At 54.0% G+C, this 11,929-nt stretch overlaps 1 protein-coding gene across 1 annotated transcript; it reads left to right on the plus strand.

Moving 5' to 3' along the window:
- The first annotated feature begins 294 nt into the window (after positions 1-294).
- DCST2 (DC-STAMP domain containing 2) lies at positions 295-11,913 on the plus strand. Its single transcript, XM_043876694.1, is given in 17 exon segments — positions 295-562; positions 731-901; positions 1,180-1,281; positions 1,522-1,719; positions 2,268-2,333; positions 2,823-3,036; positions 3,213-3,370; positions 4,107-4,271; positions 5,505-5,672; positions 5,805-5,905; positions 6,881-7,011; positions 7,996-8,123; positions 8,475-8,568; positions 8,674-8,817; positions 11,705-11,781; positions 11,784-11,834; positions 11,837-11,913. Coding segments are annotated over 17 exon segments (2,313 nt in total).
- Positions 11,914-11,929: the final 16 nt, after the last annotated feature.

Raw genomic sequence — 11,929 nt, forward strand, 5'->3', positions numbered from 1 at the left:
GGGAACTCTCTCTCATCCCAGAAAGCTCCTCGAGGATGTCTTTGGATCAGAGGTTTGGCTTCTGTCTCCTCCGCCTCACCCACAGCCTGTCTGAGGGCTGTGTCTTTTAATCCCTCAGCTATGAAATGATAGAGAGCTACCTATCCCTTGGCAACTAGATAAAGAATTCCAAGACACACACGGTAAAAGCCCTCCGGAACCTTAGAATATGGTGAGAAATTCTAGGGCCTTTAAAGAGCCACAGAACCCGGTAGGCCTCACCTGGAGACAGGCAAACATTTGGTTGCCTCAACCATGTCCAAGGTCACGAAGGATGCCGTGCACCCCTTGGAGGCAGAGGAGCCCAGCAGGGCGCGGGCTGTGGTCCGCAGCACGGGGGCCTTTATCCTGGGCTTGTCCCTGGCCACAGCCTATGGGCTCCTGGAGCTGCTGGTGGAAGGGCACAGCCCCTGGGGCTGCCTGGTGGGCACCCTCACTTTGGCCGCTTTCCTTAGTCTGGGCATGGGATTCTCCCGCCAGGTCCGGGTCACTGTCCTCCTGCTGCTGCCCCAGGCCTTCTCCAGTGAGTTTGGCGCCCAGTGCAGGGGGTGGGCCTGGTGGAAGGGCTGGGGCAGGAGGGATCCTGCGGAAGACGGCGGTTGAAGGAGGCCCTGCTGGCTTCCGTACGGCACTTGTACATGCTGCCATGGGCAAGGCTGCCGGCTTGGTTCCCATGGTGCTCTCTCCCCAGAGCAGGGCCGGACACTGCTGTTGGTGGCTGCCTTTGGGTTGGTGTTACAAGGGCCTTGTGCCAACACCCTGCGCAACTTCACCCAGGCCAGCGAGGCTGTGGCCTGTGGGGCAGAACTGGCCCTGAACCAGACCGCCAAAGTGCTAGAGAGGGCCAAGCAGCCCCTCGTCAGTAAGGCCGCCCACCTCCATGGGCCCCCGAGCTCCCCTCAGCCTGCACCTTCACAGTCCTCTGGCTCCATTCCTCTCTGTTGGTCCTGGGCCTTAACCTCAAAGCATCCAGCAGGACCCCCTGACCCTCACTCTCTGGCCCGCTCCGCTGCCAGATGGACTATCTCCCAGACCCCAGCATCAGGGCAGCTCCCCAACTCCACTCCCTACTCCAGGGCAATGGTTAGAACCAGCCGCTAGAGGAGGAGACCCAACCGGACCCCTGTCCCTGCCTCTCAGGTGCTCTGAACAAGATTAAAGCCATTGCCCAGAGAGCCAAGCAGGTGGCTGACCGGGTCCGAAAGTTCTTCCGGTCAATCATGGATGGCGTGAAGCACGTAGGTCAGCACGTTAGCATGTCTGTTTTGGGGGGGCCAGGATTTACCCAGTCTCCTCACCCTCACCCCCATCCAGGGCTTCTTGGGCCCTGCCAGAGTGCTGACTAGGCCCCACTGGATAAAGCACAGCCCGGCCCCTGACCACGGGCCTCTCCGGCTCTGGGTGCTGCCCTGGTGTTTCCCCCAACCCCCCCTGAGAAGATGCTGCAGGACTCCTGGGTACCAGCCCCGCAGCCATTTCCAGCCAGGGCCCTGCGGAACGTGTGGTATTGGCTCCTGCACATCGGCGATGTGTGCAACTCGGAGCTGGGCAACCCCTACTTGAAGTGTGCTCGGGTCTTTGATGACGCCAAGGACAGCTGCATGAAGGTCATACCACAAGCCTACCACCTGTGCTTCGTGCTCATGCCCTTCAAGCTGATGCTCTGTGGACTTGCCAGTGGTGAGAGAATATGGACTTACTGGCAGGAAGGGGGGCCCGGCAAATGTAGGGATCAGTTGGGTGAGGGACCAATAGTGTAATAGTAGTGTGTGTGTGTTTAGTTGTGTCTGACTCTGCGACCCCATGGACTGTAGCCCTCCAGGCTCCTCTGTCCATGGGATTTCCCAGGCAAGAACACTGGAGTGGGTTGCCGTTTCCTTCTCCAGGGGCTCTTCCTGATCCAGGGATCAAATCCATGTCTCCTGCCTTGGCAGGTGAATTCTTTACCACTGGGCCACCTGGGAAGCCCCCTTCCAGGGGACTAATGGGGGGCAATAAATATGGGACCAACAAGGATGCTGGGCACCATGCAGGATTAGAGGGGGCAGGTAGGGGGAAAACCAATGTGGAGGGTGGGGTAGTAAGGAGAAGCCAAAAGGTTTTGAGCTGATGTGGAGGCCAGCAGGAACAGTGAAAAGCCGGGGGGCCCTGTGAGAGCAAGGTCTCTGGAGATCGGAGAGACAGGCCGCGTCTCTCTGCCCCTCCTGACCCTCAGTCTTGGCTCTAAGTGGTCCAGGTGTTCTGCATCATCCCTGGGTATATCCAGACCTTCCTGCGAGAGACCATCAGCACCCGTAAGTGATCCCCGCCTAGCCCTACCCATGTGGTGCTCCTCGGAGGCCTCCCTCCCTCATCCCGGCATATGCCAGCCCAGGAGTGCTCCCCATCTGCAGATGAGAATTCAGGAAAAGACCTCCAGAGGTTACCCAGGCCAATGTCCATGCCATACAGATTAGAAAATTAGGGCCCAGTGAAGAGAGGGTGCTTCATCAAAGCCTGACTTGAGAGCAGGAGCTGGGGAGAGAAGTGGGGCCCCCTGCAGCCGAGGCAGGTCGCTGCGATGTTCCTTATGAAGGCAGAAGCCTGGTGCTAAGCGTGCATCGGCCGTGGCATAGACTGTGGAGGCTCTGTCCCCTCCTCAGTCCACTGTAGGTCCCAACACTGGCGGTTTCTAGCTGACCTGGGAGCCATGGGACCCCTGGGCTGGCCAGGCCCCTCCAGGGTGCAGCCCTGCCCCCTTGTAACTCTCCTTGCTCACATCTCCCCTGGACATGGGGCCTCAGCTGTGAGGAATTTGATTAACCGAGTGCGTCAAGAGTTTGAGTTCAACGTGACAGCCACTCATTACTTCTCTGTGGATCTCAACGCCTCTCGGAGCCTGTCCCAGGTAGCTCTGGACCTCTGTGAAGCCGTCAGCATGAAGCTGTACCGCGTCCGAGAGGCCTTGGCTCTGATGGGCTACACCACACCTCTGCTGCTCCTGCTTCTTTACCTCCAGTGAGAGGCTGGAGGGCCCCTCCAATGTAGGGGTGGGAGCTAGGGCTGTTGGGGGCCAGTTTGTCCCCATGGCATCCTGGGAGGCTGGAGTTCGTGGGTAGGGGTGAGAGTGGGGAGTGTGGTACCCTGGGATGTCTGGTTGGGGCTGCTGAAGAGCCTCACGTGTGTCCCACCAGAGCCCTGTATTACCGATACGGTTACCTGAACTGGGACAATTTCGACAACATCTACATCACCAGCCGATTCCTGCGCATGGAGGCTGTCCGCTCCAGGGCGGGATTGCCCACAGTGCTGCCGTTCACTGCCCATGAGGCCAGACACTACATCCAGCCAGGCAAGGCCCCGAAGACCCGGAGATAGGGTCTCTGAGGGGGGCCAGGGCTCCCTCCAACCCTAGTGCTCTGCCCAGAAGTGCTGGGCACAGGCCTGGCTCAGGGCAGGCCGGAGATGCGGGATGACAGAGAAGAAGGAAATTTCAGGCTCCGGAGGTGGGGGAGATACAACCCTGTCCTTGGGAAGTTTCAGCCTAAAAGGGGGGCTCTCAGAGCATGCAGACAAAGAGAAGAGGGGCAGGTGATGCTTCTGGGAGCACCCTGGATGTCAAGACAGAGGGAAGGATGGGTGGGGAGTGGATGTGGAGCAAGGGAAGTGAAGCTCTGGAGGCTTTTGGAGGTGGTGAGCAAGAACGTGCATGCGCGCTGATATGGAGGTGATGCAGCCAGTGGGGAGGTGGGGAGCAGTGCTGTCTCTGAAGTGGGGGGCAGGGAACCACATAAGTGTACCAGGGATGCCTTAGAAGGGGGGATTCCTGGAGACTGAAAACAGACCACCAGGTCAAGGTGGAGATACTACGTGTGTATCTCGAGCCATGGAGGCCCTGCCCAGGAAGAGTGCTTCCTTCCCACTCTTGCACAGGGGTCCTCACAGCTTCTGCATCTTCCAGGTGAGCAGACGGGAAAAGCCTGATGAGGGGCAGGAGCTGCCTCCAGGAGGGAGGTCTCTGTAGGAGCTGGGGTCTGGTGGGTAGGAGAACTGCAGAGCGTCCTCCTGACCAGGCTTCCCCCACGCAGGCTCCATCTTACTGTCCCGATGGGAGCAGATTTTTTGCATCCTGGCGATCTTCCACCTTGTCCGGCACCTCCTGCTCGTGTTGTTCCTGGTCTTCCTGGACTATGCCGTCTTCTGGGTCCTGGACCTGGCTCGGTACCACCTGCAGGGGGAGATTGTGGCCCGAAGTGAGTGCCCAAACTTCTCTAGCTTCCTCAGTCCTGGGGGATGGCCTGAATGTCCCCCTGTCACTGCTACTTACCAGCCCCTGACATTGCCCCTCCTCCAACCCCATCCTCTGCCTGGTAACCCCTGTGCCCAGTTCAAGATTACACCATAACACAGTAGAGGAAAACACAAGCTCTAAAGTCAGACTGGCCTGGGGTCAAATCTCAGTAGTGTCCTTTACCAGATGGTGACCTTGAGCAGTTTGCTCAACCTCCCAGACCTTCAGTTGCCTCATCTGAACCATGAGACAGTAATGGTAGCAACCTCTCTGGGCGGCTCTGCATAGATGAGACCACATGTGTGAGTGCCTGGTGGACCTTGGATTGACAGAGTGCCACAAACCACAGAACAGAATTAATCTAATCATTTGTGCCAGAGGCCCAACAGAAAAAGTAAAAAAAAAACAACAAACTTGAAACAATCGATAAAGCCCTTAGTTCAATACCTGCTTGGAGAAGGGCAGGGCAACCCACTCCAGTGTTCTTGCCTAGAGAATTCCATGGACAGAGGAGCCTGGAGAGCTACACTCCATGGGGTCACAAAGAGTCGGACACGACTGAAGTGACTGAGCATGCATCAATGCCTGCTACACAGTCAGTGCTTCACAAATGCTTTATTTTTGAAAAATTTTAAAAAATTTGATTGAAATACAGTTGACTTACAATGTTTTAACTTCTGCTGTACGGCAAAGAGATTCAGTTATATATAAATATACATATATATATTCCTTTTCATATTCTTTTCTATTATGATTTATCACAGGATATTGATTATAGTTCCCTGTGACACATAGTAGGACCTTGTTTATACATCCTATATATAATACCTTGCATCTGCTAATCCCACACTCCCAAACCTCCCCTCCTCCAACAAATGCTTTAAAATGAATGTTTCTGGGTGGTCATGGAGTCTGGGCATGAACTCACAGGCTATCAAGTTCATTTCAGATCTGTGGCCTGAGAAGGCAGACCAGGTAGGTACCAGTGCCATCCAGCTCTGGACCATGGAGCCAGGCCTAGTTTCTAGGAGCTGATGTTGGGGCCTGGAGCACCACGAGGGTGCCTGCGGCCTCCAGGGGGGCCATCTCTATGCTTCGTACCACCCACGTGCACCCTCCAGAAGGTGTGGTCTTTTGTGCACGGTGGAGTGGGCAGCTTCCAAGAACATCCCTCACACAGTGTCTTGGTACCCAGGCCCTGTGTTCATATCCATAACCGTGGAAGGCACTGGCTCCACGGGGAAGATTTACCGTGACCTAGTGTCGGCATTCGATGTCCTCCAGCACGGCAACATCACCATCCTGTCCCGACGCTGCCGTCTGCATCCCTCAGAGCCCGACTCCACCGGTTACATAGTCATCGGTATCCACACCTCCGAGGGCGCTGGGGGGACAGACACAATTAAGGGCATGAGGGGCACAGTCCGCTGAGGGTGAGTGTGGCTGGCACCTGGTGCCCCCCAGCAGCAGCTTACTGGGTCTGCTGTGCCCCCAGGCGTCATGTATGGCCTTTGCTTCTTTGTCACTTTGTTCGGCAACTATGTCAGTCGGCTGCGGCGGCTCATCTGTGCCTCCTACTACCCATCTCGGGAGCAGGTGAGGGGGCCGAGGCCAGTTCCTGCTCCCCCCAGGGGGCTAAGCTCCTGGCTGTCTGTCTTGGTATGGGGGAGTTCAGAAGCCTTCTGCAGCCCAGCTCTCTCCCTCTGGTTGAACCCCAAAGCAAATGACCTGGACTGCAGAAGGGAGAAATGGTACCTCTTGAGATAAACCTTTCTTCCGAAGTTTTGTTAAAATCCTGGGGAAGGGGACTTCCCTGGTGGTCCAGGGTGGCTTCTTCCCTGGTGGTTCAGACTCCACGCTCCCAATTCAGGAGGCCCAGGTTTGATTCTGTCAGGGAACTAGACCCCACATGCCAAAACTAAGGATCTGGTGCAGCCAAGTAAACAAATAATTTAAAAACAAAACAAACAAAAAAAAAATAAAAAAAATAAAAACAAAACAAACAAACAAACAAACAAACCCTGGGAGGCAGGAGCCATGCTGGTGTTGAGGTAGGAATGAAAACCTGCCATTTGTTTACTTACTCATGACTCAGTGAGCACCTACTGTATGCCAGTCACCATGCCGGCGGCCTCGAGGATGCAGAGATGAACCAGACACAGTCTCGAGGCAGGTTGGCAGGGTTTTAACAAGACCGTTACAATGAAAAAAGTGTTTTTAGGAAACTCCCTGGCCATCCAGTGATTAAGACTCTGAGCTCCCACTGCAGGGGGCGAGAGGGTGAGGGTGCGATCCCTGGTTGGAGAATTAAGACCCCACAAGCCGTGGAGCACAGCCAAAGAAAAGAGAAAGAAAAAATTGTTTTTATTAAGGAATAAATAAATTGCTATGGAAACCCAGAGGAGGGGATGGGTGAGTCCACCTAGGGAAGCCCTGAAGTCTATTGAGCCAAGCCTACAAGGAGTCATAGGAAATGGACAGAAGGTAAAGGTAAGGGGTAAGGGTGAGTGCAGAGGGCATTCCAGGCAGACAGGATCAAGGGGACGCCATCCTTGACTTCCCTTCCACCAGGAGAGGATCTCCTACCTCTACAATGTACTTCTGAGCCGCCGAACCAAGCTGCTGGCTGCCCTGCATCGATCAGTGAGGAGACGGGCAGCTGACTACGGCAACATGAGCATCCTCCATGTGCTGGCCGGACGGTAAGCCCACTGTCTTTTATGGGAAGTGGAGTGAGAGGGAGTAGAAAAAGAGCCAGAGGTCAGAATGGATCACTATCCTTCCCAGGTGTCCAGAGATTTGGTTGAAGACGGTGCTTATTCATGAATGGATTAGGGATGAGGCTTTGTAGGGGTGGGGAGTCAAAGGAGGAGGAGGACAGGAAGAAGGGAGGTTCTTGCTATGGGTCGGAGGGATGGAGGTTAGACTGTAGGGAGACCCACCTTTGATTTGGAGGGTGATACTGGAGAGGATGAGGGTTAGTTAGGCCAGCTGGCTGGCCTGCTTTTTAAAAAATTAATTAATTAAAAAATTGTAATATAGTTGGTTTATAATAATGTGTTAATTTCTGCTGTACTATATAGCAAAGTGATTCAGCCATCCACACATATACACTCTTTTAAAAAAATATTCTCTTTTTTGTTATGGTTTATCACAGAATGCAGAATATGGTTCCCTGTGTTATACAGTAGGACTTTGTTATTTACCATTCTATATATACTAGTTTGCATCTGCTAACCCCAAACTCCCACTCCATTGCTCCCTTCCCCCTCCCCCTTGGAAACCACAAGTCTGTTATCCATGTCTGTGAGTCTGTTCTCCATGTCTGTGAGTCTGTTTCATAAAAGTTCATCTGTGTCATATGTTAGACTCCACGAATAAGCGTTATCATACAGTATTTATCTTTCTGTTTCTGACTTCATTTGGTATGAGAATCTCCAGGTCCATCCATGTTGCTGCAAATGGCATTACTTCACTCTTTTCCTGGCTGAGTCGTATTCCACAGTATAAATGTGCCACATCTTCTTTATCCATTAATCTGTCCACGGACATTTAGGCTGTTTCCACGTCTTGGCTATTGTGAATAGTGCTGCTGTGAACAGAGGGGTGTACGCATCTTTTTGAATTATATTTTTGTCCAGATATATTGAGCCGACCTACTTAGTGTCTGGGACCCCTCTCCTCAGGTGTTCCTGCCTGGTTCCATTTATCAGCCACTTCAGCCAGCGTCAGACCTACTGCCTGGGCTGTGGGCAGCCCCAGGATGAGGGGGACACAGAGAATTCGGTGGCCTGCAGTACCCCAGGCTGCAGAGGTGGGAGTTCCGGGGAGGATGCCTCTCTGCTGGGGCTCCCAGCATTTGTATATGACAATCAGCTTTTATGGACTTCTGTACCTCACCTTTTGTACCCCTCCCTTCGTTATGATGCATGTCCTCATTTACACAGAACCCTCAGGTAGCTCATTTCCTCTGTGTGCCTTAATCCTCCAGTGCAAGTAGAATTCCTATGCAAGTGGTGTTGCAGCAGTTCCCCAGACTGCATGGCGTGATGAATGGTCTCCCCCTTGGGTGGAGTTGGGGAGGCAAGGGCTGAAAGCTCGGGAGCACAGTGCCGGGGTGGGGGTGGGGAACAAGTGCAATTTCTCCCCTCCTGGCCTCCTCCAGGTCTCTTCTGTCTCACCTGCTTCCGTCTCCTGGACAACACCTGCTCCGTGTGTGCGTCTCCCCTCTCCTACCAGGAGGGGCTGGACCTAGAGCTGTGAGTCTCAGGCGACATGGGCTGGCTGGAGACTGTGGGGGCAGTGGGGGCAGCCCCCTCTCCTGCAGGACTTCTGTGGGCTACTGAGATGGGAGGCTTCTCCAGGGACTCCAGTGATGAGGAGGGCCCCCGCCTGTGGCTGGCTGCCGCCCACCGAAAGAGTCCTGAGCAGGAGGTGCTCCTGCGGCAGCAGCTCCAGGAAGCGCTGGGCAGGACCCTCTCATCGGATTCCACGTCGTCGGAATCCAGGTGAGCAGCAAACTTCAGGAGTGGGGGCTGGGAGTGGGGGCTGGGAGGCCTAAGCATGTTCAGTCACATTTATCAAGGGTTTCTTGGGTGCCTGGCCCTCTGCTAGAGCTGGAGAGATAAAAGAGGTGGGGGAGGGAGGTCTGCCCCGTGCCTGCTGTGTCAGCACCCCTGCCCTGGGGTGAGTGGGGGAGAGTGGCATCAAGTAGGTAAGTGACAATGTAGAGAGCGCCCCAAGTGAGGAGTGAAGCAGGCTCTGGGAAGCACAGAGGACAGAACACCCAGTTTGGGATGGAGGGATATTAATGAAGGCTTCACGAAAGAAGTCAAAAAAATAGGTGGGTCTGATTTTCACTCAGAGAGCCAAGTATATCAAATGCTGTGAGATTATCCAGTAGGATGAAGACTGGAAGCCAGAGGGTTTGTTAGGCTGAGGTGTGCAAGAGAACATTCCAGGGGGAGGCTTGTGTGAGTCTGGAGAATAGGGGACACTTAGAGGTGGGGGGGGAGGGTCAGGGAGGGGTGTATTTGTGGCTGGGTGGAGTCAGCAGAGCATATGGGAGATGAGGTTGGCCATCAAGGCGGGGAGAGGTGGGAGAGGGCCTCAGTTTACCATCTGAAGATCCTCAGTCAGAAAGTGATGTGTTCGTGTTTGTCTTTTGGGACAACAAGCTAAGAAGCCAGAGTGGAGGCAGGGTGGGAACAGGGAGACCAGAGAGGAGGCTGTATTAGCTCAGGAAAAGTTGGTGATGGCCTCAGGATTGAGGTGCTGAGAATGACAGGGAGCTTGTGTTTGGAACTGGGTGGTGTTAGGGCAAGAGGAGAAACAGGTTCTGCAGAAAGAATGGCCCAGTTCTAGACCTTTCAGGTATCTGTAGGGAATCCACTGGGAATGCCCAGGGGACAGTTAGAAAAGGGCAGGGCTCTGGGCCAGAGGTATCTTTTGGGGGGTTGTTGACTTGGAGACTGTGAGAGAGATGAGCTGGATCACCTGGTGGAGGGCAGGGCAACAGAGGAGGGGGCAGGGACAGGACCCTGAGGGGCTCCTTCACAAACCAAGGAGGGGAGAGGCTCATCAACAGAGAGCCAAGCAACAGAAAGCCAGATCCAATGCTGTGAGATGATCAAGTAGGATGAGGCCTAAAGACTGGCCATTGAATTCAGTGGTCAAGAGATTCTTGGAGTGGCTTGTGGGAATATATCTCATGGTGTGGGGAAGGCCAAAACCAGTCATCGTGGGTTGAGGGGGGTGACTGGCAGAGAGGGCTCAGAAACAGGGTACATGGCTCTGTGTCACTGTTGCAAGAAGTTTGGGAATTCTTTTTTTTTTTTTAATATAACTGCTGTAGTTTAAAAAATGAAGCTTGATGGTAAAGAGGAGAGAGTTAGCTTCATAGAACAAGAAAGTAGCTTGAAGGGAACCTAAAAGATTTTTCTTTATCCAATAAAAAGCTTTTTCTTTACCCAAGTATGGGGAGATTTGAGGATTTCAGAGATGAAAAAAGTGTTGAAGAGTGAGAGATGCCGGAGAGATGGGATCTAGGGCCAGGTGAACAGGGTGGCCTCAAATAGGACCGGGCTCGCCTGAGGCAGGAGGGGAAAGGGCATGTTCCTCCCATCAGAGCTGAGCCTGCTCCAGTCTGGTGGCCTTGCTTTTCTCAGGGTGAGGGGGTGGGGGTGGGGACTGGGGGTGGGGATAGGAGGCATGCACACCTGCTGAAACAGTAGAGAATGGGGCTGGGAGTGGAATAAAGGTTTCAAGGAGTGGGTGGTGGAGGTTGAAATGCTTGCCTTGGGGAGTGTGCAAAGGAGCCAACTGGGGAGGTTAAGAGATTTCCAGGGAGCGTTAAAGGCTGAGATGAAGTTGAAAATCATCACGTGTAATGACAGACTCCAGCGTGCTTGGTTACCTGGTTTTCTCAAGCAAATGTGGTAGCCATGAATGGGCTTCCAAGGTTGAAGGCTTTTTCTGGGCCGGTCAGGAGATGATGGGGTGAGAATTGGGGTGCTTTAGTCAGAGTATCTGACTGGGGAAGAAAAAGGGGTTGAGACCCCAGAGGGCAGTCCAAGGTCTATGTGTTGCTGGGGTGTTAAAGCCGAGGCCAGGAGGGATGCAGACAATGGGCCAGGCCCAGAAAGAATCCGGGGGATAAATCCAGAGAGTGGCCAAGATTGAGGGTGATGTCCGAGTAGGAGCAGAGAGGAAGGTCATTATGGCCAAGGAGGTTGAGCATTGGGAGGCCAGTGTGTTGGAAGAGTCGGCCCACCAGTGAGAAGGCAGCTGGGCCACAAGAGCGGCTCAAGTCTGGTACTAGCACCCTGGATGGGTATGGCAGGATGTCGGCAGGGCCTGGGGAGATAGGCACAGCCTGGGAGTGTAGCTTCCATGGCAGCCAGGGGCTTTGCAATATGCCAGAGGCATGCCAAGTCTGAGAAAGACAAGCAGTCTCCACTTGGGAGGACTGAAAAGAAAACTGTCCCGTGGTTACATTCTAGTGTGAATAGGGCACCGGAAGTTAGTAATGAATTCAGAGGTTGAAGGGGAAGGAAAGTTTTATTTTGAGCGGTTCCAGAGGGCTCAATGAAGTTAAAAGCCGGGCGGCCAGGGAGCATCACTACAGCCTTGAGTATTATTTCCAAGGTCACTACTGGTTCTTCCCTTGCAAAGCACATGACCTTGGGCACATCATTGCCCACTCATCTCTCAGCCTAAAGTCAGAAGATATCTACAGACACACGCTGCCTTGCCTTGGAGGGGCCTGTGAGAGCCGCAGTGGCTGGAAAATAACAGGAGCCAAATCTGAATAGACAGGGCAGGGGCAGGAGGCAGGAAGTCACCTGTGAAAACAGAATACTGGTGACTGGGCCACCCTCTTCCTCTCCTCACTAGTGACCTGGATGAGGAGAAGGGGCCTCAGGAGAGAAGGCACAGGTAGCCACCCCCACCTGAGGCCCAGTCTGTCAGCATCTCCCTCAGCCCCACTGACCACCTCAGAAATCCTCTGCCCTCAAAGCAGCCCCTCCCCTGCTTCAGAACCTGCAGACCCCTGTCTCTCATTTCCCTCTCCTCCCCATCCCTCCCACTTACCTCCAAAATAAAGAAACCAAAGGTGGA

Source organism: Cervus elaphus, chromosome 20, assembly GCF_910594005.1.
Source record: "Cervus elaphus chromosome 20, mCerEla1.1, whole genome shotgun sequence".
NCBI lineage: Eukaryota > Metazoa > Chordata > Mammalia > Artiodactyla > Cervidae > Cervus > Cervus elaphus.